The 23,131-nt window shown below is 40.2% G+C and overlaps 1 protein-coding gene across 10 annotated transcripts in view; it reads left to right on the top strand.

The window, feature by feature from the left end:
- Positions 1-5,399: 5,399 nt before the first annotated feature.
- Positions 5,400-23,131, top strand: part of FBXL4 (F-box and leucine rich repeat protein 4) — a 64,128-nt gene continuing 46,396 nt past the window's right edge. For 4 of the 10 annotated variants that reach the window (XR_013921952.1, XR_013921953.1, XM_080341376.1 and 1 more), the window contains exons 1-5: positions 5,432-5,662; positions 6,253-6,370; positions 11,363-11,607; positions 12,406-12,995; positions 21,538-21,883. Coding sequence is in view for 8 of the 10 variants with exons in the window: in XM_080341376.1 (XP_080197502.1) it covers positions 12,487-12,995; positions 21,538-21,883 (855 nt within the window). In the remaining 2 variants the exon portion in view is untranslated. Of the gene's footprint in view, positions 5,663-6,252; positions 6,371-10,701; positions 10,786-11,362; positions 11,608-12,405; positions 12,996-21,537; positions 21,884-23,131 lie in introns of all 10 variants that reach the window. The other 6 variants (XM_080341372.1, XM_080341378.1, XM_080341377.1 and 3 more) reach the window with 6 other exon arrangements.

Here is a 23,131-nt window from a genome sequence, read left to right as displayed (position 1 = left end):
TGAAATTACAATAAGACCTTGCTCAAATGTACCTTGCAGCTCTCTAGTTGTTATGAAGAAGGAATCTATTGTCCCTCTTCCTTGAGCATACATGCCTGTGATACTCTTATGCACTCCTAGCAGGCTGCAAGGAAAGCCTAGAGACGAAAAGCAGCTGACAGTGCACCAGAAGCACTAAGCTTTAGAAATCTGACATTCAGAAGGTGACAGCAACGGGTCCCATTTGAAGAAAGTAGGTGCTTTGCCAGAATTGCCTCCGGGAAAGTTTCTATGGCATAGACACCTAGAGCATTTACTTGTCTGCTGGAACAGAAAAATGGCGGTAGCCCAAGGGCTAAGGGAATTTCCTACTTATTCTTTCCATTGTTATTCAGGTTTCAATGTTACTGTATATCTTGCTAAAATGTTATACAGGTTTTATATTCCCGCTCTTAAATTTCAGTTGAATACAGTAACAAGCTGTGCAGTGTCAACACAAAAGCTTAATAAGATTGTATCTATATCTGTCTCTTTCGGTCCCTATATGAAGCTTACTGCTGGTTAAAATTAGCATATTATCCTTACTGGATCCTACTGCTGCTGACAAAGGATTCTGATTTAAAACTTGTCTGAAGCTTCTTTCACAACAACCTCCTTGTATACAGTAGATTTTACTATCTCGGATTCCCTAATCCTCATTAAAAACCTCATGACAATTTCAGTCGGCACCTCCTTTCCAGGTTATAGGATTATTGCTCATATTTCTGTAGAAAGACAGAAAAGAGGAAAGATTTTTAACAATGATATGTCCAGGTAATACTGTACTTTGATAAATTAGGATTTTCTCATTCTTTATGCTTTTTTCTTAAAGTTTGATTACATATCGCGCAGAGTGCTTCCACAGGAAGGGCAGTACTTAACCATTCAAATGCTGAAACTGTTACTGTTATATAATGTGATAACATATACTGGGGACTTCACAGGAGACATGGCAAGACACTGCCCTTGCCCCAGTGAGTCTACAGTCTAAATTCTATATGATCTACCGAGAGCCAGTTCCAGGCAGCAGAGACACAGATAAAATACTGCATTAGTTTAATTGTGTATAGAATTTAAGCACATACTTATGCTGTGACACATTCTTCCCTTTATCTTTTAATAAAATACAGGAACATAAAGATAAAATGCTGCAAGTATATAACTGCGCAATATGGTACTTTCATAGAGCATAGCAGAGAGAGGATGCTAACACAAAATATTGTTACATGGAAAAAAACCCCACAGGGAATAAAAAATTTCCTCTGGAAATAAAACAGAGTTCAGGCTGACACAGGCACCAATGACTTGTTAGGCCTGGCTCATGGAAACTCCTACAAACATATTTAAATTTACTCAGTGAGGAGTCTCATTGACTTACTATACTTTCTCTTCCACTTCAAAGAGTATATGTAATTTCACATATCAAAAAGCAGTAATGCTGGTCCAAGAGGCAGTGAGATGTTTCCCATGCTGGGTTAATATCCTGGGATGCAGAGGAAGCCAGAGAGAACAACTCACACCAAGGGCAACGGTGTCATGCACATGCACTCAGTTCTGCTTTGCAGTTAACACTTGGCTAAGTTTGTTGTATTAAAAATAACTCACTGATTAAAATAATTTCATTATTTTTAGGGTTCTGTTTAACCTTTTAAAATATATAGCTTTGCAAAATTCATATGAGTTTTCTGCTGGGAGCAGGAACTGGTGACTTACAAGCCAGGTAGTTTTTTGCATGATTTATTTACAAAATGTTTCCACAAACAAAAGGTAAGAAATTACAACACAGGCCTCTCTTTTTTTTTGCAGATTTAAAAGTGCTACTCCAGTTTCAGGAGGAGCTGTCTCCTAACTCTTTACCCAAAGCTCAGGTAACCTTCATTGCTTAATCAGTAGATTCTTCGTTCTCATTAAAAATCCTTTTGCTACAATACACGTTCTTTTTCTGTAATCACCTCACCTGGAACAGTGAATCTGGATGTCTTCTGGGAGTGCAGAACTTAAAAGAGCCTGGGAGTTCCAACCACTAGACACAATAGCTGATGTGGTGGGATCTTTACCTCCTCCTATGGAAAGGTTCCCTTTGGACAATGCATTGGTCATCACAATGGTGTCTTGTGGTGACACGTGAGTTAAAGTACCCGACCATGGATCCAAGATCCAGCCACATGTCTTGGGAGTCAAAAGTAATTGTCACTAGCTACATCATTCCCCTACATGCCTTTTGGTATAGACACAGACATAACTCAATCACATTTAACCAAGCCAGTTATAAGGCCTTTCCATTCTGTATATGTAATTTTGAAATAACAGTATTCCTACTGACTGCAGTAGGATTTCCCCCTAATTAGCAAGCCATAGCACTGCTTATCATCATGAGCAAAAGCTGAAGGAAAAGCAGGATGCTATTAGAACATGAATTTGGTGATTACAAAGCTTGATTAACACAAAGACAAATCTCACTGTTATTTTACAAACAGAAGGTTTCCTATACTTTTCTACTAATACATTTTCTTTCAACACAGAGGATCATTTCTGGAACATATTTTATGCCTAATTTTACTGCTGATGTGTATATAGAAATACGTGTAAAGTGTTCTTACTGGAAATTATCTGTCAGCTCCAGATGTGGATAACTGTTGAATAAAAACAGATCATCAATTGATTTTTTGAAAGACTGTGGAATGACAATTTGACAGTAATTTGGAGCACATCTTGAATGCACATAGCTTGAATTTGAGACAGCAGCACAGACAAAAAAGGACACTGTCACCCAACGTCCTCTGCCCCCTTCAATAAATACTAGTCTCTCTGCAGTTTTAAAATGCTCTCTGCTGTTGGACAACTTCTGTGAATAACAATGAAGTAGGGTCTGTGATTTGTTTGGCTTGGAAAGGATATGTTCATACCTAGCGTATCCTACTTGCTGTCTGAAAGCCTGGGGATAGTCTGTGCTAAGTGGAGAGGGGTGCATCTCTAGAGCTTCTGTGTATGTTAGCTACCTCTTATGGGAGTGAATGGGACAGGCTGGATCACCTAGAGATATCCATGTCTTCCCATGGATTATAGAATAAGACTAGCAGTCTAGATCAAACACATAAGTTTTACAGAGCTAAGTTTAGTTAAGATGAACCTGTGATAATTTCAGCCTCTGAGGGATGGAAAAGGAATGGACTGAGAGAAGAACTTTTCATATCCATCTACCTTCTGTGCTGATGCAGAACTCGCTCTCAATACAGTCTTAAAATGAACACATGACAGGAATGATTTGGCCAAACACAGACCTCTGTACAGATATCTCAGCTAGTTGCCTGCTTTTTCTTTATAGCAAATAGACAGAAATAGAAACTTTTAGGTTCCTGTTCTTAGGTGATACATCTAACGCTAAAGTAGAAGTATTAAATGGGCTAGATAAATTGTGCTTTCCAAGTGTTCCCAGTTTCTTGATTTAATTCAGAAAGGGAAGGTAGCATCATATGTACAAAACCTAAAATGAAAACAATAACATAAACAAAATAAAACACAAAAATTCAGCTTCATGCCTCACCTATTTTCTGACTCACCAAACATATTCATAGTCTTATTCCCTTTTTTTTTTTTTTTTTTTTTGGTATTACAAATTCAAATTTTGAGGTGGCCACTACCTGGGAAGTTGATGCTTGAAAGCACCTTCATAAACACTGTAGCTAGCACCTGACTGTAGGACAGATGTGAGGCTAAATGATGCAGAAGGGCACACTACACCATGGGCACTGGAACCTGAAAAGCTTATCTTCCTCTTCCGTAGAAGTAGTGCCTTAAAACTTGGGGCTTAAATTGTGGGAAGCAGGGTTGTGTAGTGGCCTGTCTGCCACTACATTTAACAAAAGGGAAGCACTCTACCCTAAATTTATAGATTTCTATATTTGGAATTTATCATAAATGTATCAAATTTACATTAAAGCATTATACAAAAAGTACTTTAGATATCAAGTATTTTGAATCTTTTACAGATTTTTAGAATTATATTTTGAACATTTGGTCAAAGTCAGTATCACTATTTCCTTCCATAACTGAACGATCCCAGGTACCATGTAACTTTGTATTGTATTGTATTGTATTGTATTGCATTGCATTGTATTGTATTGTATTGTATTGTATTGTCCCGCTCTACTCCGCACTGGTGCAGCCTCACCTGGAGCACTGTGTGCAGTTCTGGGTACCACAGGATAAAAAAGATATTAAGCTACTAGAGAGTGTCCAGAGCTACGAAGTTGGTGAAGGGTTTGGAGAGGAAGCCGCATGAGGAGCGGCTGAGGTCACTAGGTCTGTTCAGCCTGGAGGAGACTGAGGGGAGACCTCATGGCGGCTACAGCTTCCTCACAAGGGGAGGAGGAAGGGCAGGCACTGAACTCTTAGCTTTAGTGACCAGTGACAGAACCCAAGGGAATGTCAGGAAGATGTGCCAGGGGAGGTTTAGGTTGGACATTAGGTAAAAGTTCCTCCCCCAGAGGGTGGTGGAGCACTGGAACAGGCTCCCCAGGGAGACAATCACAGTCCCAAGCCTGACAGTGTTCAAGAAGAGACTGGACAATGTCCTCAGACACATGGTGTGAACTGTGGGGTTGTCCTGTGCAGGGACAGGAGCTGGACTTGATGATCCTCGTGTGTCCCTTCCAACTCGGGACATTCTATGATTCTATGAAAATGAACACAGAGCATCGCTGGAGACATGAGGAGACTGGACAGAGAGGAATTTTTACAGTCATCACAGGAGCTGGAATTGGAGGTGGCAGTTGAGAGAGAAAGCACAAATGCTTGTGCGTGTGTATCAAATTAAAGGATATGGAAGCAAAACATGACATTTCCTTCGCAATATGCCAGTTAGGGACCCAAGAGGCACTGCAACTCGATGGAGCAAGTACTCATTATGATCAATTAAAATCAGGGGTGCCCTTAGGACAGGCTGGGGACTCAAAACACCAGGTTAAAATCATGACCCGGTTGGGCTGGGACTAGGGCAAGACTTAGAAGGCGTCTATTAAGAAGCTGTGGGGGAAGCCGGGTTGCGGCTTGTCCAGGGCAGCACCCGCCTCACCGCAGCCTTGCGCAGCTGTAGAGGTAAAACGGCACGGGCTGGTGTGGCTGGAGCCACAACAAACATCCCTCCACCGCCTTCCGCTTGATTTTGCAAGTAAACTAAAGACCGCGACACGGAGCCAATTACTCTGGCCGAGAGCCCCCACAGCGCGCCTCCTTCAACGGCCGTTAACGGCCCGGCCCGGCCCGGCCCGCCCCGCGCCCCGCCGCGGGCACGCGCAGCTCGCGGCCCCGCCTCGGCCCGCCGCCGCCGTGCCTCTTCCTCCGCCGCCCCGCCCCCGCCGCCGTGCCGAGCTTCCGGCGGCCCCTGGCGCGGCGGCGGCGCGCGGCCCGAGCTGCTCCGCCCTCCGGACGGGGTAGGGTGGCGGCTCCGGGCGGGGTCGGGGGCGCCGCGCTGCTGCCCACCGGGGCCCCTCCCCTCGGGACGTGGCCGGGGGGAAGGGGGATACCTCGGTGGGGCGGTAGGTAGCGGGCTTTCCCCTCCGCGTCCCCCGCCCCGGCCTGGCAGACGGTCAGCGCGGCACCGGGCCCGGGAGCAGCCCGGTGCGGTGGGTGAGGCCGGCCGCAGGTGTGTGCGTGCCCGCCCAGTGGGAGCCGGGCTGTGGGGCCGCGGGGCCGGCGCCCCGGCCGTGTTTGGCGGGGCCGCGGTGGGGAGAGGAGTCCCGGGCAGTCCCGCCTGGTTCTGGCCGGGGCTGCCCCACCCGCGGCCGTGGGCCTCGGCGAGACCTCCCTGTGGACAGAGCGCGGGTGCCCGAGGGGCGGGAGGTGACCGGGAGGAGCGGTGGTGAAGGCAGAGGGAAGCGGCAGCGCTGGGCGGGGATCGTGCAGCATCTCCCTCGTCCGCTCCGGGAGCACCGGACTGTCACAGGCACCCGCTGCTGCACGGTCGCTGTGCTGCCACACAGGTCATCCCAGTTGCCCCGTCACAAAACAGCAGAAGCAGGGTAGGAGCTTGACTAGTGGTTTTATTTATTTTAGGTAGGTACGTGCTTTGGGGTGCTTCACTTCATGTGAATTGTTATTTAGAATCATAGAATGTCCTGAGTTGGAAGGGACCCTCAAGGATCATCAAGTCCAACTCCTGTCCTTGCATGTGACAACCCCACAGTTGACACCATGTGTCTGAGGGCGTTGTCCCATCTCTTTTTTTATTATCAGTGCAGGCTGATGAACAGACAGTGGGAGACAGCTACGTGGCCTAATAGCTGCGATCAGTGCAGTAAGGAGGCAGCTGACCAGCAACGAAGTGCCAGGCAGAATATGACTGTGTGGTGAGGTAGTACAACGGTGTGATGAGAAAAATGAGGAGATGAATGCACTGAAGTTGCTTATTGAAAGTTTTTGTGTGTGTGTTTGTTTGTTTTTGTGGGGTTTGTTTTGTTTTGGGTTTTTTTGTTTTGGTTTTGTTTTGTGGTTTTTTTGTGTGTTTTTTTTTTTTTGTTGAGGTTTTTGTTTCATGATGAGGAAAGTTCCATAGCTGGAAGGGCAGTTGGCCAAAATGAAGTGGTATAATGCTGGTGACTTTAGGCTTTGTGTAGACTGAGTCTTTTTTAAAAGGGGCTACCTGATGATCTACACAGATTGAGAAGCAGTTCCTGCTATATATAAAGACAGGCTCCAGAAGGCAGGATGGTCACCTGGACCATATAATAGATGCCTAAGGAACGTTTGTCTCTGTTATAACATGGTGGTAAACCATGCAATGAGTTCTGGTCCTAGCAGGAAGGAACAGGCAATCAGTGAAGTAATCCAAAATGATTGTATTTTCTGTTTTGGTGCTCCCCATGGTAACACAAGCAACATTTTAAACAGAAGTGTCATAATGCTCCATTTTTCTCTTTCCAACTGGAAATTTCTAAGTTGAAAATGTGTAAAATGGTTACGTTTTTAGTGCCAGAACACATTACAGGAAGAAACATAGCAAATGAGGCCTGAGTTTAAAGTATGGTATAAGAGCTTATTAATTTTTAATTAATATTAGCTTCTAGTTTCAACAAGTTGATTGTAGATGTTGGTATAATCTAGGTAATTAACAGCGAGAGATGCTAACCTGTGGTAAAAATATTCTGGTTTAGCCTGTAATGTAAGGTTCCAGTATTCCCTCTCTGCATTAATGTGCAAATATATTTAAGAGATTTCCCATTTAGCATGTTTTATCTAAGACACATATATTAAATTGCATTAATCTTTCTTCAGAGAGAATACAATCTATTGTTTTTGTCATTTATATGTTCTTTGTAATTTGTCAATATTGCTGTTTCTTTTATAGTTAAATGAAAGAAAACTCTACACACTCCCAAGTGTGAAATTAGCAAAACCAGTATAAAGAGGAATTATTACCTGTCTGGCTTTAAAAATCAAACCCGGTGTAACCATGACTTGTATGTATAACATTTGCTTCTCTTGAAGCAGTACAAACTCTTGTCTAACACATGTATTGCGAGGGATGGCTCAGAGATGAAATTTGCTCTCTTTCATTTATTTTCTGTGTCTAATTACTTGTTACTTGTTTTTACACCCATCCTTCACTTTGCAGCTCCTCCAAGCCCCCAGTATTTTTCTGCATATTTCTCACCCTTGCTCAGCATTCTGGTTGGTGAATAACTATGTACGTATGTCCTGTGTCTGCACTCATGGGACAAAATTGTGAATACTGGGGAGCTGAATTTTCAGAAAAACCCCAAAATAAATAAGTACAATAATGATTAACAGGATGTGTTGCTTGGAAGCTGGAAAATAGATTTGTGTACATAAACTCCCTGTAAAAAGAGGCAAAATAGACCAAAGACATCTAGTGCTTTTGAATCTGCTCAGTTGATTAGTGCCTGTTCCTATGAAATCTGTAGAGAAGCCATAAGTCGTTTTCCTTTATGAAGGTTTGTTGTGCTTGAAAGAAGGGAATAGTGAATTACAGTCTTAGGAGGCTTTCTGTATGAAGGGAAGAAGGGTTAATCATATAGAAAAAGGGAATTTGCCTGTATAATTGAAATAGTTGTCAATTAAATAGTGATGTGAATAGGATACATTGTAAATAATCTGAGGTACTGTAATGTATTTTGAAAGAAAGTAGCGTCTCTCTCTCTCTCTCTCTTAGGAAAGTTATATTGCAAGTCTGGTCCAGTTTGGCTCTCTGGAGTCCTGTCTTGTTTTGTAAAACTGGAGGTAACATTTCCATGACACTTGGAGCTTGTCTACCTTGGGGCTCTTCCAGTCTGTTAGAACCAGCTGTGACTTCATGTTAAGTGGCAGTGAGTTGGTTCAAGGAGATAAACAGCTACAGTTGCTTGCAAGAGTGGTTGGTGTCGTGCAGGACAAGCCCCAGGGCTCATCTGACTGGAGAAGGGGGCTGCCTGGAGCATGGGACAGGAAGGCAGAGCTCAGGCATCCCTAGAGAGTCTGACGATGGGATCCTGTCTGGAAGCGGGAAATGGGCATGTAGGTGTAGGACAGCACCTCACAATGTCACTGTACGTTCATAGCATCTTGCTTTCTGTTTCTAATCAAACCATCACACCCTCTGTGCTGGTCTGTGGTAGCTGTTGAAGGTCTTGGTATTCAGTAGTGCCATTTCAGTCCATTTAATGATATCTTGACAGAAAAAATGTGTAGAAACCAAATAGAATAAATAGAAGGCTACTGCTTTGGAGGAGGATAATAAGATACGCTTAAAAGAAACCTTTATTAAGCTTCCGTTTGGCATAATTATGCCTGTACAAAAGAAAATGGATAATATGCAAGAGGATAAAGATGCTTCTAGAGATTGGAAGGTATAGTTACATAAGCTCAAATGAATCTCTTAAAAATAATCAGGCAGTCTGGGCAGAGGGCAGTTTGCATGCACATTCCATTCCATGGCTCTTTATCTTGATGCTTTTTATAGGCCTGAGTCTGCATTTTTGTCTTTTTTGGAAAGTTAGATCCCTTTAATTGAAAATCAGCTTGACCTGTGGTAGTTCCTGAAAAATACCTCTACATATAATCTGGCCCTACTGATCTGTATTTAATGTAATACTTTCACTAGCTTGTTATCCTTCAACCTCCCAAGCAATTTTTCAATTGTCTTTAACTGCACACAATTCTTAATGCTTCTTTTTAAAGTGTCAAAAGAAGAGTTTCTATTTCTATTGTAGTTCTAATGCGTATTTATTCTTCTTTTATAATACTTCCTGTTACTTGTTATAAACTACTGAGTCCTATATTGCTTTTAACTCTTTACAAGTAATTTTCCTCCACTTGTATTGTTTTTAGACTAAAACATTTTTCTGAAAACTGTATGCTGTGCCTTGTTCCTTCCTATGTAATTTTTGAGCTTGTTGACTGATGTCAGCCAAAATTGACAAAGCAGCATCAGTTGCAAGGATATCTAGTATTTACAGGTTTTATGAAAATAATCAGGTTGATAGAGGGGGAATGACCCAATTCAGTGTTTCTTCTGATTGAAAATATGCAGCATGACTGCAAGTTGTCTGCTGTGCTAGGCCTGACTTAATCTGGCCAGCTAGTTGATGTCCAGCTCTGCACCAGCTGGTGGTTCTGCTACACTTTGACAAGCTGGCTGGCAGCAGACCCGGATTTTACAGCAGTGCTGTATGAGCTCTGGGCTGTGGCCAGAGGAAGCGTGGAGTTTGCAGGGCAGACATCAAGGTGTGTCAGATCAGTGATTTGCACCTGGTCTTGAAGCACTTCAGCTGAATGACTCTTTAAATTGACCTCTGTAAAGCCATCATTTCCACAGAACGGCCTTTAAACCATGTTAATCAGTAAAATTTTGAGTAAGAAGCTGGTGTATATGCTGCTCTACACATGAATCCAGGACTTGACAGCTGTAAGTTTGTTGAAGTTTAGTGTCTGTTGGCATATTCTGCAAATAGATTTTTTTATTTTTAAGAGGGTAAAATCCAGAAGGAGCATGTGTTTGTAATCTTCACTTACATCTTACAGCAGCTCCACACTGGAAAAGTAAAATAACAGTTTACAGTTTGGAGTTGATCTTTTGGGGTGTTATTTTAAGGAGAGATTGGGGATTGTGCTTCTTTTCTTCCCAGTGCCTTTTCAAACAAGTTGTTCAACAGGATGTTTGGGGGAAATGTGATGTTATTGGGTTTTGGCATTCCAGGAGCACTTGAAGTGGATCCAGCATATCATCTTTGGCATTCCCTTCTGCACTGAATGTCAGGAGTAATTCATGTTGTTGACAGCTATGTAAACATGTGAAGCTGAATAAAGGACAGGAACTAAACAAAAAGCTAATAATAGAGGAGGCAAGAAAGTCAGAAGTGAACACTTTGTTAGTAATCTGTCACAAGTAAGAGGGTCAAATAATGCAGTCTGTCCTTATCTGCTACCACAAGCACCTTCTTGTTGGCAATGTTCAGGTGAAAGAGAGCTGTTTGTACATCTGTGTGCAGTTCATAAGTATAGGAAACAGGCAATTTACCCAAGAAACATGCACAGTGGATTTATATAGAGGCTTACAAAAGTCACTTTGATTCATTTCCGTTTGTTTAATTATTTACCCTACCCTAAGCTCATACTTCCAAAAACCTCTATAAAGTGTGGTCTGACTTGTACCCATCACAAACTTTAAATATGTGATTTGTCTCCCAGGCAATGTGAGGCATCGTGTTAATTGTTGTTTGTTCCGTCTCCTGCAATAGAAGAGTCACCTCTGTTGGTTCAGTGATTACCACAGTATGTATCCTGTGATAATCTAACTGGCAACTCTACTACAAGCTGTTGAAGAAACATTTATTCTATTTTGAGACATGCTTAGTCATTCCTGTTTTGGCCTCTGACAGATTACAGGCATCGCTCCTAACTCTTTCTTAGTAAATCCTATGAACAAGCTAATCTGAAGGTCAGTTTGTGAGAAACAGTCTGTGGTACTGGGGAATGTGAATTCTGGAGTGCTATTGCCCTAGTGTGTTGTGTAGCAGAAATCAGAGACTATGTTCCACGTTTCGTTGTGTGTTGGTAAATCTAACAGTTTACATTGTGCAAATATGGAGTGGCTGCTAAATATGGGACAAGCATATGTAAGGGGATCTTTGTCAGCAGGGAATACGATATAGAACTTCTGTGTCCTGAAGACAACATTCAGCTATAAATATCCCTTCACCGTTGTAAACAGAAAACTTTGGTAAAGAGACATTTAACTTGGCTTTTTCTAATAGTTAAACCTTGCTTGTTTAACTCGTGATTTGATGTAGGCCATATGAAATACATCACTATCCTTAATTGTTGGTATGTTTTGTGTTGATTTTTTTAGGTGACCTTTTGTGCAGATCTAGTACATTTTGCCACTCAGTTGTTACATAAATGAAAATATCTTCTCATATCAGAAGTAAAATGCTGTCTCTGGAGACTTCTGCTTATGATGCTGGGACTCTTTTGAAGACTTACTTTGTTGCTCGGCTTAAAGGAAGATGATGTTGTTAATGAATTCTGAGCATCCTTCAGGAGGCTGGTGACCCTTCTGTCATTGGTGAATGCTGTCATGGACATCTTCAAAGGGTAAAGACAGTATTTTTATGAGACTGTTTCAAGCTAGTGCTCTGGTATAGGAAGCAGTGGGTTAAGTTTTTGGTTTAGATTAACTGCCAAAAACTCTTGTCCCTCTTAAAGCCATTCACAAATTATGGGAACAAATTAAAGGAAACTATTTGTTTGAGTAGCTGTCCAACTTTCTATGAGGTGTCTTCTAAGGATATATTTACTCTCCAGATTATAACATAGTCTAGATGTACTTGAGGTAGCTTGAAATGAACCAGTTTGGGTCCTGGGTGCAGTCTTACTGCAAAATACAAGCAGTGAAGTAACTTAGGTTTTGTTGAGCTGTGTGCAGCTGTAGCCTGACTAGGTATCTGAATGCTTTGTTTACAGTCAGATTTAGTTTTAAGTATTTCAAAACTATACTACAGATTATTTTAGCTGTACCTTCAGATCTTCTTCTACAGTTTTTTACTGCAAAGGCCAGATTTTATTTAATACTTAACTTCGTTTCTGTAACTCAGTGTGAGACTTTTTTCTCTTAATTAATCCCTGAAAAAATTGTTTCATTTAATGATTAGTCTTTTCATTGTTTGAGAGCTTGTTTTGGCTAAGATTTCTTCAGAGTCTTCTCTTCTTTTTAGATACCGTAAATGGGAAGCTACGTTTAGTAGCTTTCAAGTAAGTAACTGTCTGAAAATAAAATGAGATACTTTATTAGTGCTTTAGTAGGTGTACTTTAAGAGGGTACTTGACAGCATACAGTCTATTTTCTAAGAATATTTTATCTGCTCACTATGTTTATTCACTCTGTTTTGTCAGCTCTTTTTCTGAATGCCACAAGCAGCTAGTGCACTTTATAAACAACTCCTGACCTTTTGCATCCTCCTGAGTCATATCTAGATGTCACCAGTGTTTCCCATGTTAACAGTTCTGAGCATGTTTTACTATATGTGCCTTCGGCGCCGAGCTAGGACAGCAACGAGAGGAGAGATGAACAGCCGGAGGGCTATTGAGTCAAACACCCGAGCCTTACCTATCAATGTTGAAATAGTTCAGTATGCCAAAGAAGTGTTGGATTTCAGCTCTCACTATGGTAGTGAAAACAGCATGTCATATACCATGTGGAATTTAGCAGGTATTCCAAACGTCTACCCCAGTTCTGGTGACTTTACTCAGACTGCTGTCTTTCGAACTTATGGGACATGGTGGGATCATTGCCCCAGCGCTCGGCTGCCGTTCCAGAGGACACCACCCACCTTCTGTAGCCAGGACTACGTGGAACTCGCTTTTGAGGAACCAGTTTATCCCACGGCAGTGCAGATTTTGGAAACATATCATCCTGGAGCTGTAGTCAGGATTTTGGCGTGCTCGGCAAATCCTTACTCACAGAATCCACCAGCTGAAGTAAGGTAATTTTTTTTTCCTCCTTTATGCTTTCTTGTAAGATGTTAAATACTGCAAATAATGCTGTTTAGGAAACTTTACTTACTAGTATTTCTCTGTTTTGTATCTGACCTGCTAACATTTTCTTTATTTCTGCATGTTTTTAAAGCCGTGGTGACATGTTTTTATAGCAGCTTCAGAGATGTGGACTTTTTGTAGGAATTAATGCAGATCCTAATGGCAGATTTAATTTGTGTAATGATAGTTTTTGTGTTGGAATTTTTATGAGCAATTACGTACAAAAATCACTTTTGAAATGGCAGTTCGGAGTTCTGTTTCTGCAGTAAGAAGAGCAAACTGTGTAGAAGAGGCTTAGGATTCACGTTTACTGTATCATCCTACTTTGAATAGCTATAAACTCTACTCTCTGCATACATTAGGTTGTATGTATAGTACAGTCAGGCACTACAACTATTCATATGGAAATGGGCCAAAACCAGAAGCGCACAACAGTCTGGCAAAAGCCGATGCCATTTGTCTGATCTTTACTTTTGGTCTGATCAAGGGGTGTGAGCTGTGCATTTTTACGCTTGCTTCATAGACTAAAAGAAGCTGATTTGATCCCGTTGGTTTTCCTCGTAGTAGGAACTCCTGATGAAATTCCAGTTGGGGGAGCAGGAAGGTGAGGACCTGGGGAATGGTAAGATAACAGAGAAAAACACAGTGTATGAGGTATGAAGCTCTTAATGAGGTGAGGAAATAGAAATGGAAGGAGAAAGAGGCCAGGTAAAAAGCACATAGTGGGGAAAAACATTGGAAAAAGAGATTAGATGATACTGAGCCCATGAAGGAAAGAACTGATAGAAAAAAGACTTAACAAAATGTATCCTATAGAAAATAATATGCCAACAAATACTATATTCCTTTAAAATGCATGCTTTGGCAGTGTAAGCTGTATTAGCGTGGATACTGGGTGGTTTTTCCCTGACCTAATATTTTACAAATACTGCTAAAAAGCATACTTTTAGGTCTAGCTTAGTATCCCATGCTTCCTAATACTAGGCATTGATGTTTATTCAAAACCCCTAGAAAACCAAGTGTCATATTCAAAATTCCCAGTTAATGTATTTTCTGTGATTCTGTCATCTACTGTTGTTTCGTGCAGTTTGTTCTATAGCTGTCTAATGAGTTTGTACTGTGTAGCTCTAAAGTAAACATCCGAATTCAAGGAATGGTGATACGTCAAATTAATAATAATAGGCCGCACAACTTCAGAAGTAGGAGTGCGTTTAGCTCTGTAATGCAGAACTTATTTATAGGATGGTATGTAGTGAAGGCAGATTTGAAGACTTTTAAATTTAGAACCTAATGTGAAATGACTTTTGACCGATTACTCTGAGAACTTTCATTTTACTTTATTTTATGATGTAGCACAGATTTATGTAGACGTTATTTCTGTAACTATTGATAATATTGTATTAGAATGTAAGATAGTGTGCTGCTGGGCAATAGAAGGATATAATTCTGAGTAATAGGCTAATGCTATGTCATAAATGTCTATTTAGGTTTTGATTCTTAAAACAATACACTTTTTCAGTTTTGTGTAAAGACCAAGAAGTGTTGAAGGAAAGCTCAAGAAATGTTAATTGAAGGAATTATTTAGTAAAGTGCACTAAAAATTAAAAAAAGAGAGAGAGAGAGAAAATTGTTCAGAGAGCTAAAAGAAGATGGAAATTAAAATACTAATTTAAAACTTTTTGGGATGTGCTTTATAACTCCTCTTGGAGTGTGGTCAGAGTGAGAGCTCGGACTTGCCCTTCTTCATAAAAAAGGATGAAGTTTCTGTAGGACCCTGCTTTTGAATTTGTAGGCAGGAGTATCTTCTGGCTGCCTAGATTAACAACATTTTTGTTTAGAAGAAGGTTGTTCCAGGAAGCCTCAGAACTGGTTGTCTGTGCTGCATCTCCTGTACTTGCTAGAGAAGTGTTACAGGGGTTTTTTTATGGCTTACTTTTCCTCAGCAGGACTTGTCTGTTCAGAGCTTCATGTTTGGTTTGTCTCCTTCTTTCTTCTGAGACAAACATGTCGTATGCATGGTGTCTTGAAGGGAAGATGAAGGAACTCATTCTCCATATGAGATATGCAGTATTTTTTCTCTGTTCATTTGCTCGCCTTTATGTGGGGAATATGAATAGTTGCAAGAATGCAGTCTCTTTGCTGCTTCAGTTCTTGGTCCCTTGTTATCACTTCCAAAAATTCTCTGAAATGACAACTAAGAATTATTTTTTGAAAGTGAAATGCTGCTGATAATCTCAGGTGATTCTGTATTTAACTGGTGTTTTGGACTTGAAGAACTGCCATACTATTTTCTTCTGTAAAAAAGGCTATGTCCCAGTTTCTCAAAGGGCAGTTAGAACCTTGTTTTCCTCTTCTGACTGTTTTGATACTTAATTTTAAATCACCTTATTATTTAAAAACCTTAAAGTGCTGCTTTGTTTTATCTGCTGACTCTGGATCTGCTTCTTTCTGAACACCAAAGTAGAAAGGGCAGGTCATCAGAAAGTTTCCTTTTCACCAGTTCTTACTTTGATGTAAAAAGAAGGCCAAATTAATGGTGGAGTCATAACTGTTGAGAGGAAAAAGTCTATTGAGACTGGTTTAAATGTTATGCTCAGTGGATTATACTAGTCCAGCAAAGTAATCTTATTTTCCCTTTGTTTAGTATTTAAAACATCAGACTTTGCTGTGTGAAAAAGCTTCTCACCTACCAGAGACTCTGTAAGGACTTGGTGTACTGCAGTCCTAGCTCAAGAGAAATTTATATATTCTTGTAGAAAGGTGGCTATAGTCCACATAGTTGGCCAGTGTGTTTCTCTGTTGCTCACTTGTGCTTCAGTTGCATGAAGGAACAGCTCACCCAGGTGTACAGAAGAAGGTCTTTAGTCATGTTCCACTGTTGCTGGTGTATTGAATACTGCTATCAGTTACAGCTTTGTAGGACACTGTCTCAGATCAGCTTTATTCAGGGTCTTAGAGGTGAGATCAGCTCTTCAGGGAATGGGAATAAGCATCTGTTTTTCAGAATGGAATTTAATTGTTCCTAAATAATTCTAATGCGTCAAACATGACAGTAAATTTGAAGTTTTTCTTCATTGTGGTTTAACCAGCTTCCACCAATTTGAGGATTCTCTGTCCTCTCATATCTTTTGGTGCTTTAAACACAGCAGACATTACATCAATCTTCTAGGCATAAACCAATTTTTTAAAATCATAAATGTCAGAGAAACTGCAGAGACCTTTTGTGCTTTTCATTAGTGTCACTCACACCTTGGCTGGTGAGAAGTGTTTGATAATTTCTTGAACTATACTAACATATGTTAGTATCCATGTACAAATTTTTTCACGAGTTGTCTGAGCGCAGAAAATCCAAGGAAAAAATATTAATCTGAGATTAAGGGAATATTGTAGCATATAGTCTCAGTTTTTATGTGTGGAGAAATCTCTCCCCTTTTTGCATTGTGTCACGCTATGATGATTATACCAGTGTTGCCTTGAGATTTACTACTGTGATGCACATTCTGTGTGCTTAGGGCTTGGTGACAATGGTGAGTCCCTCTTTGGCCAGCAGGAGAGGCAGAGCTCCAGACACCTGACCCTGGCATGAGTTGAACCCAGCCAAGAGAATTTTCTTTGTTTCTCGTAGTGTGTCAGGTTGATGGATAAGATATAGCTAGCTTCTGTGATGAGGATAATATTTTCTGTTTCTTTTTCCTCCTCAGCTACCCAGAAGGCTTACTCTTGGCGATTCTGTAATGGCTTCTTTGGTGTCAGCCCTTTTGAAACATTCTGATACTCCTAATAGTTAGTTGCTGTCAGGGAGAGTTTGTGTGTGCTTAAATGGGAGCTTTCAAGTCAGAAATTATTTTTTCAGAAGTTTTTCAGCTTTTTCCTTTTGCAAAAATATCTTTGCTTTTTAAATTTGGAATATAAAAGAAAACATTGGTCCCTGCTCTTCTTCTGTCGTGGTCTTTTTTTAACTTAATTTGACAGTTTCTCTTATCTCATGTACATTATAGTGACACCACATATTCATATGCTTTTATAAAAGCTCAGAACCAGAGATTTCTAACTAGCCTGGGGTGTGTGGCAGTGCTTGGGGTGATGTTGCACAGCATGTATCAACAGATGAAGTATAGCACTGATTAGGTTGTTTCTCACAGGTGAGATACCAGGACTGGCTGGGAGTAGTTCTAGAAGTTCCAGTGGCAGCATTCTGCTTTTTGTGTTTCCACCATTTATTTCTATGTAATTCCATTTCTTTCCCTTCATGTTGCTTAGAATTTTGCCAGTTGCTCTTCTGAGAAAATTCTGAGTTTCATTTGTAGATGAACAGCTTGGCTCAGTATTTCCTAGCTTAGCTGTGTTTGCTGCATGCAACCTTCCTTTCTCTTTCTGAAGGCAGGAGCTGCTGCAACCAGAGGAGCAGGCTGAGCAAGATGGACAAAGGAAAAGGCTCCCTCTCCTTCCATGAGGAAGTTGGCTGTATTTAGGCAATAGGCTCTCTCTGCCAGTTTAATCCAGGCATGAATGTTGCAGATTTGTTTGCTGGCAGCTAGGATTGGGATCAAAATGTTTGATGGAAAAAAAAATACCCCCTTCTGATAAAAGGAGTGAAACCAGAAAGGCAGTGTACTGAATGTAAAGCATTCAGATGGTTCTTTTGTTCTACCTTTTGTTCCCCTGAATCTCAGATGAAGGCACCCAAAACACTGCTGATACCATCAACACATTAAAGCGTGATAAGGGACCTTCAGGGCTGTATCTCACCTGTGTGTAACATACAATTTAAGCTCTAACCATTTGCATCCTTACTTATAACTTGTTATGACATCTTCAGGGAAACAGCTTTTTCTTGTCTGGATGACTTGTCACAGAAGAATGAATTTTAGGTTCATGGGACACAGTCATTTTTGAGAAACACATAAAAAGCTCATGTGGACAAGCCAGTTATTTGAAATATCTTTTGCTATTTTAGATTTCTTGAGCATTCTTGGAGTCCTGGCTACTCTGGTATTTCAGAATTAAACTCTCAAACTGGAAGTGAAAATCTGCCGCATATTCCCCCACAGTAATTAGACTACTGTGAACTCTGCTTATCACCTTGATCTGAATGGTTCTACAATCATTCTCATAATCAGACTTTCCCGCCTTTTATATTTACAAACTCACAGCTGTGGTTAGGTATGCACTTTCCAGGTTATGCTGAACCTGGTGTGCTTCAGCATGAAATGTTAGCAGGCAGGAGACCTTGTAGGTAGCCTACAGATTATTTACAGAGCACTTGCTTGGATAAGAGCAGATGGGATGTATTATAATCACGTATCGTGATTATAAGTATTGCAGAAGTTGCAATTTCAGCAAAGATGTGGTCGTATTATTTTCTGAGTTTCCTTATGTTCTACTTGTTGGTCTATCTGAAACTTTCCCTTCTTTTGTCTTTTAACACAGCTCTAAGTTTCTTGGGTCAGGGATTTTATTTTTTCGTGCTTGAATTGCATGTAGTGCTTTGTTCCCTTTCTACACCAATCTCGATTTTACAATGCAAGAAATCTCAGCACATTACAGGCAAAGTTTAATCTTGTCCTACTGGAGAGAAATCTGGTTCTTTTCATAAGAAATACTTTTCTGAATAATCTTTCGTATTATATATTTTCTTCAGAAGTAACCAGGTCTGCTCAGACATCATCTTAGCCATTAAAAATCTTTCCAACAGCATTATGTCAACAAAAATTAAACGAGCATTAAGTATGTGCTCTCATTTGACACAAACCTTGCAACTATGTTTCTCAGCCTGAAAATTGCTAGGCTGTATTTTCCTTCATGGTGAGGGAAAGAGAATGGGAATTTATTTTTTTTATGACATAGGTGTATGGAGTCTTTACTCTCAGAAGTTTGAGCAGAGTGAGTTCCTAGCTATCTTCATGAGATAGAGAGAAATCTAACAGGAAAACTGAATCCATGAAAGCTGAATGGAAAAACTTCCCTTAAAGTCCTCATTTGCTTCAGTCACTAGAGAAAATAATACAGATGTTTCTGCCTCTCATTCAAGCTTTGCATGGCAGTGTGAAGACTACAGCTTTCTAGCACATTGCTGGTGAAACCTTCTTATCAAAGCACTCTCATTACGACATCTTTGATCAGCTGTTACTGTGTGTCTGCAAGACTTGAGGACAAGCAAATGTCCTACCTTCAGTCATCTGATTCTGCTAGAGTTTTTGAGAGCTACCTAATTAGCTCAAAAAGGGAAGGAAAAGGAAAATTCCCTTGACTTCTTTATAGGTATTTTTGGGGATTCGGTTTCTCTTTGTTTTGCGTTGAACAGTTTATCAAACATTTTAAGCTTGGAACAAATCCAAGCAACCTTATTAGGGAAGCTAATTCTGGTACACGCCCTCAAACCAGGGCTGACTGTCAAAATGCCTTTCTTCCAAAGGATTTTGGAATGGATGGCCATAATAAAAAAAGTGCTCCAGAACAGAAGAAATGCAGTTCTTACTGAAGCCTCTTGGAAATATAGACTTTTTTTGATTCATTTCCAACTGTGGAGTCTTCACTCCCATTGAGATTACATGTAGCCCATTTAAGCATCAAAATGCTGATCCTGGATGAAGACAACACTTCTACTTGCAGTAATGGGTGTATGAAGAGTATGCCTACACTAAAGCAGAATCTACCAGCCCTGAGTCAGTGCAATTGCTATGGCATGTTCTTGTGTGCAGTGCCACCAGGACAGAGAAGAACATTAAATCAACCTGACAGACTTGAGGTTTTCCAGATGAACAAACAGCTAACTCCTTTAAAGTTAGATTGGTGAGCTGTTGATGAAAAGACAAGAGTATGACAAGGACAGTGGAAAATAGTCACCAGTCTTGTTGTTCGTCAGCACTTAATATGTAACGTGGAGTTTCACAAGACTGTAAAAGCAGTGCTACATGTCTTTCCTTTAGTTTAGAGACATTACTTGCCGAAGGAGGTTGTTACTGTGCAATTTGATGAACCTAGACTTCCAGGTGCATTATTTTTTCCAGAGCTCTGCTACTGGTAGATAATCCTCTCTCCAGGGCACTGAAGAGAAGTCAATAACTGAGATGCATTCTGTTAAAACTTGATGGTCCAGCGTGTGCTAAATTAGTGAAAAAATAGCCGTGAATTTCCCTAAGGATGGTTTGAGTGGGTACATCAAAGTGTCTAAGGAAAATGTCAAATGGTGATCTGGATGTGTTCAAGAAAGGTCATGTGCATTGCCAACATTAAGTGTTTGCTTAGGGAATTGACCTGTGTGAGAGGGCATGACAGTGGGACTACATCTCTTATTTTTTTGCCATGAGTTGACATTCATTTCCCAAATAAATGAAATCTTCTCGTAGTAGTAAGTCTCTCTTATAAAAACTGTTGACCTTAGGGCAGAGCTGTCCACTCTCCTATGTTGGTACTTTCTCGCGTGCCATATATTCACCAGTCTTGCATGTTTGTTTATAGTTCATGACTTTTGTTTTCTTTGGCAGAAGACTTCAGCAGGCCTCCCATTCTACTCTAAGGTATTTTGGAGAATGGCATGATGTAGGATAGGAAAATTTATTTGTGCGTACCTGAAAAAATTCATAATGAAACAGAAGTTTCAGTTGATCTTCATTAATTTTCCTATCCTTGAAATAGTAGCAAATATCAAGCTTCTAAGCCTTATTTATGTGGTGTGCTATGTTTTAATGAAGGTCCTTACATATGTTTTAATTTCTGCCATGATGGACAAAGTTTAAGCATTTGGGTCTGGAAAGTAAAGCACTTTTTTGTGTTTGTTTGTGGGTTTTGTTTGTTTGTGGGTTTTGGGTTTCTATATATATATATATATTTTTTTTTTTTTTTTTTTATATAGATATATATGTATATTTTTAAATTTTTTTTTCTTATGTGTCTGTTGGGAGAAATCGTTGAAGCTGGGACTAGGGTGATTGGAAAGAGATGGAGTAGATGTTAAGAGTCTGAGCTGTGGTGGCTTTTCTGTTGTTTGTTCGTTTTGGGTTTTTGGTGTGTGATGTTGTCTTTTTTTTTTTTTTTTTTTCTTTGTGAAAACCTTTTGTGGGAAACAAGAGAGGTCAGGTGACCATATATTTGGGTTACATGGCAAGACTATTCCATGCAAACCTATGTGAACATGCTGTCATTGTGAAAACATCTGTAATCCCTTTGTTATTATTACCTTACCTGTGAAATGTGTGAACAACTTGTGTGTGAATAACAATACTCTAAGACAAGTGTGCAATCAGGAGTATATAGCTCATTTTGTTAGTTAGAAATGCAGAGAAAATATGCTAAGGTCATGAATTAGTGTGCCCAATTAAATTCATCCTTAGGATATTTACTATAACAATTTTCATTGTCTTTTCAACTATGTTTCTCACTTGTTAGATACTTCTGACAGAGAAGCACTCTTACTGGCTTCAGAAATTGATTTAGTAACTTTGATTTTAATGCCTACCCTGTCTGTGTGTGAATTTTTTCTTTTCACAGATGGGAAATCCTTTGGTCTGAGGCACCTACAAAGGTGAATGGTCCCCAGGCTCGTCAGTTCACACCTTGTATCAAACAGATAAACTTTCCCACAAACTTAATTCGATTGGAAGTGAACAGCTCTCTTCTAGACTATTACACTGAATTGGATGCAGTAGTACTACATGGTGTGAAAGAGAGACCTGTGCTTTCGCTTAAGACTGCGATGATTGATATGAACGATATTGATGAAGATGAGGATGAAGAGAAGTATGACTGTGGAATGGACACGCTTAATAAACAGTTCAGCATTGTTACCCTCAGGGAATGGCCAACTAATGGGTATTTTGATAAACTGCCTTATGAGGTAAGAAGAGCAAGTTTATACTCAATGTATTAGTCTTGATTGTTAAGGATGCAAATGTTCTTTATAGAGTACTGGTTGAGGTTATTGTGTTTTCCAGTTAGTTCCTTATGTTCTTTTGTGAATCTCCTGCAGTTATGGTATAGTTATGTCTGAATTATGTAAGTCTCTCTATTTCCACGGATGGATATTAGCAAGCCACCTTGCTGGTGTTTGTGTAGTTATTGCACTTTTCTTTCTCAGGGGTTTGTCCACTCCACAGTTTTTACAGCAGTTATTCTAGCTGTGAAATTCTAGCTCTTGAACTTAGAAGCTCCTGGCAGTTTTCCAGTAGTTCAAGTCCTCAGGCTTGACAACTAAGATATATAAAAGATATATGAAAAGACTGAATCAAGATTTGGAAGCGGAAATAGTTTGCAATAAGCTAAAAGTTTGTTATGTTTTTTTTTTCTGTTATCTCTTAGAAAATCCTAGAACTTGTTCTTGCAACTGCTGTAATGTTTTCATATTAATTATGACACAAGCTTCTTCCAGCTATGTTTTGAATCATGGTGCAAGTAAAAAGTGTTATAGCTGGACATTGTACAGTGTCTTGTTTTGATATGTTTGCTCCTTTTTATTCTATCATTAGCACAGAAAAGTTGTGAAGAAACTCCTTTCAGATCCCTTGGCAGTAGGGCAGTTGCAAGTGTGCTCGGAGTCACTGCAGATAAATACTTTCTTTCTTGTAATTTCCCATATAATGAGATTGTGAGGTATCATTGCTGAATATTATGTGCAGGCTAAGAAATTCTCAGTGGGCTGTAGCTGTTTATGGAGGCCAATACCATAGTTAGAGAACTGAGAGATGAAATGGTTGTCTTCACCTCTGCTGAAATAAACTGGGTTTGCACATAGTGGAAAGCAGCCCTTACTTGCCGGTCAGGCCTCTGGACTTGGGCAGAGAGATGATGATTCTTGCTGTTCAGGGCACTGCAGTCTGGCAAAAGAAGTGTTTGTTTACGGTGGTAACTCATCAAATGCTGAGAGTGCTTGTGGCTTCAATCAGACTCACTTTTGAAAGCGGAAAGGGGATGGTGGGAGATGCTGCCACTGATTGCAGGGCACTTCGAGAAATATGTGATCTAATCAAATAGTAGATTGGTTTGTCACAGCTTTTTGTCTCTAAGTACCCCCAGTTTGGCACGTGAAGGCCACAGTTGGGTACTCGTGTGCTCCAGTAACCTGAAAAACTTTACTGTGCTTGTAAAG

The sequence above is a fragment of the Nesoenas mayeri genome, assembly GCF_963082525.1.
Source record: "Nesoenas mayeri genome assembly, chromosome: 3".
NCBI lineage: Eukaryota > Metazoa > Chordata > Aves > Columbiformes > Columbidae > Nesoenas > Nesoenas mayeri.
Note: the sequence above shows the minus strand (reverse complement) of the source record. Positions and strands in the feature narration are given on the sequence as shown.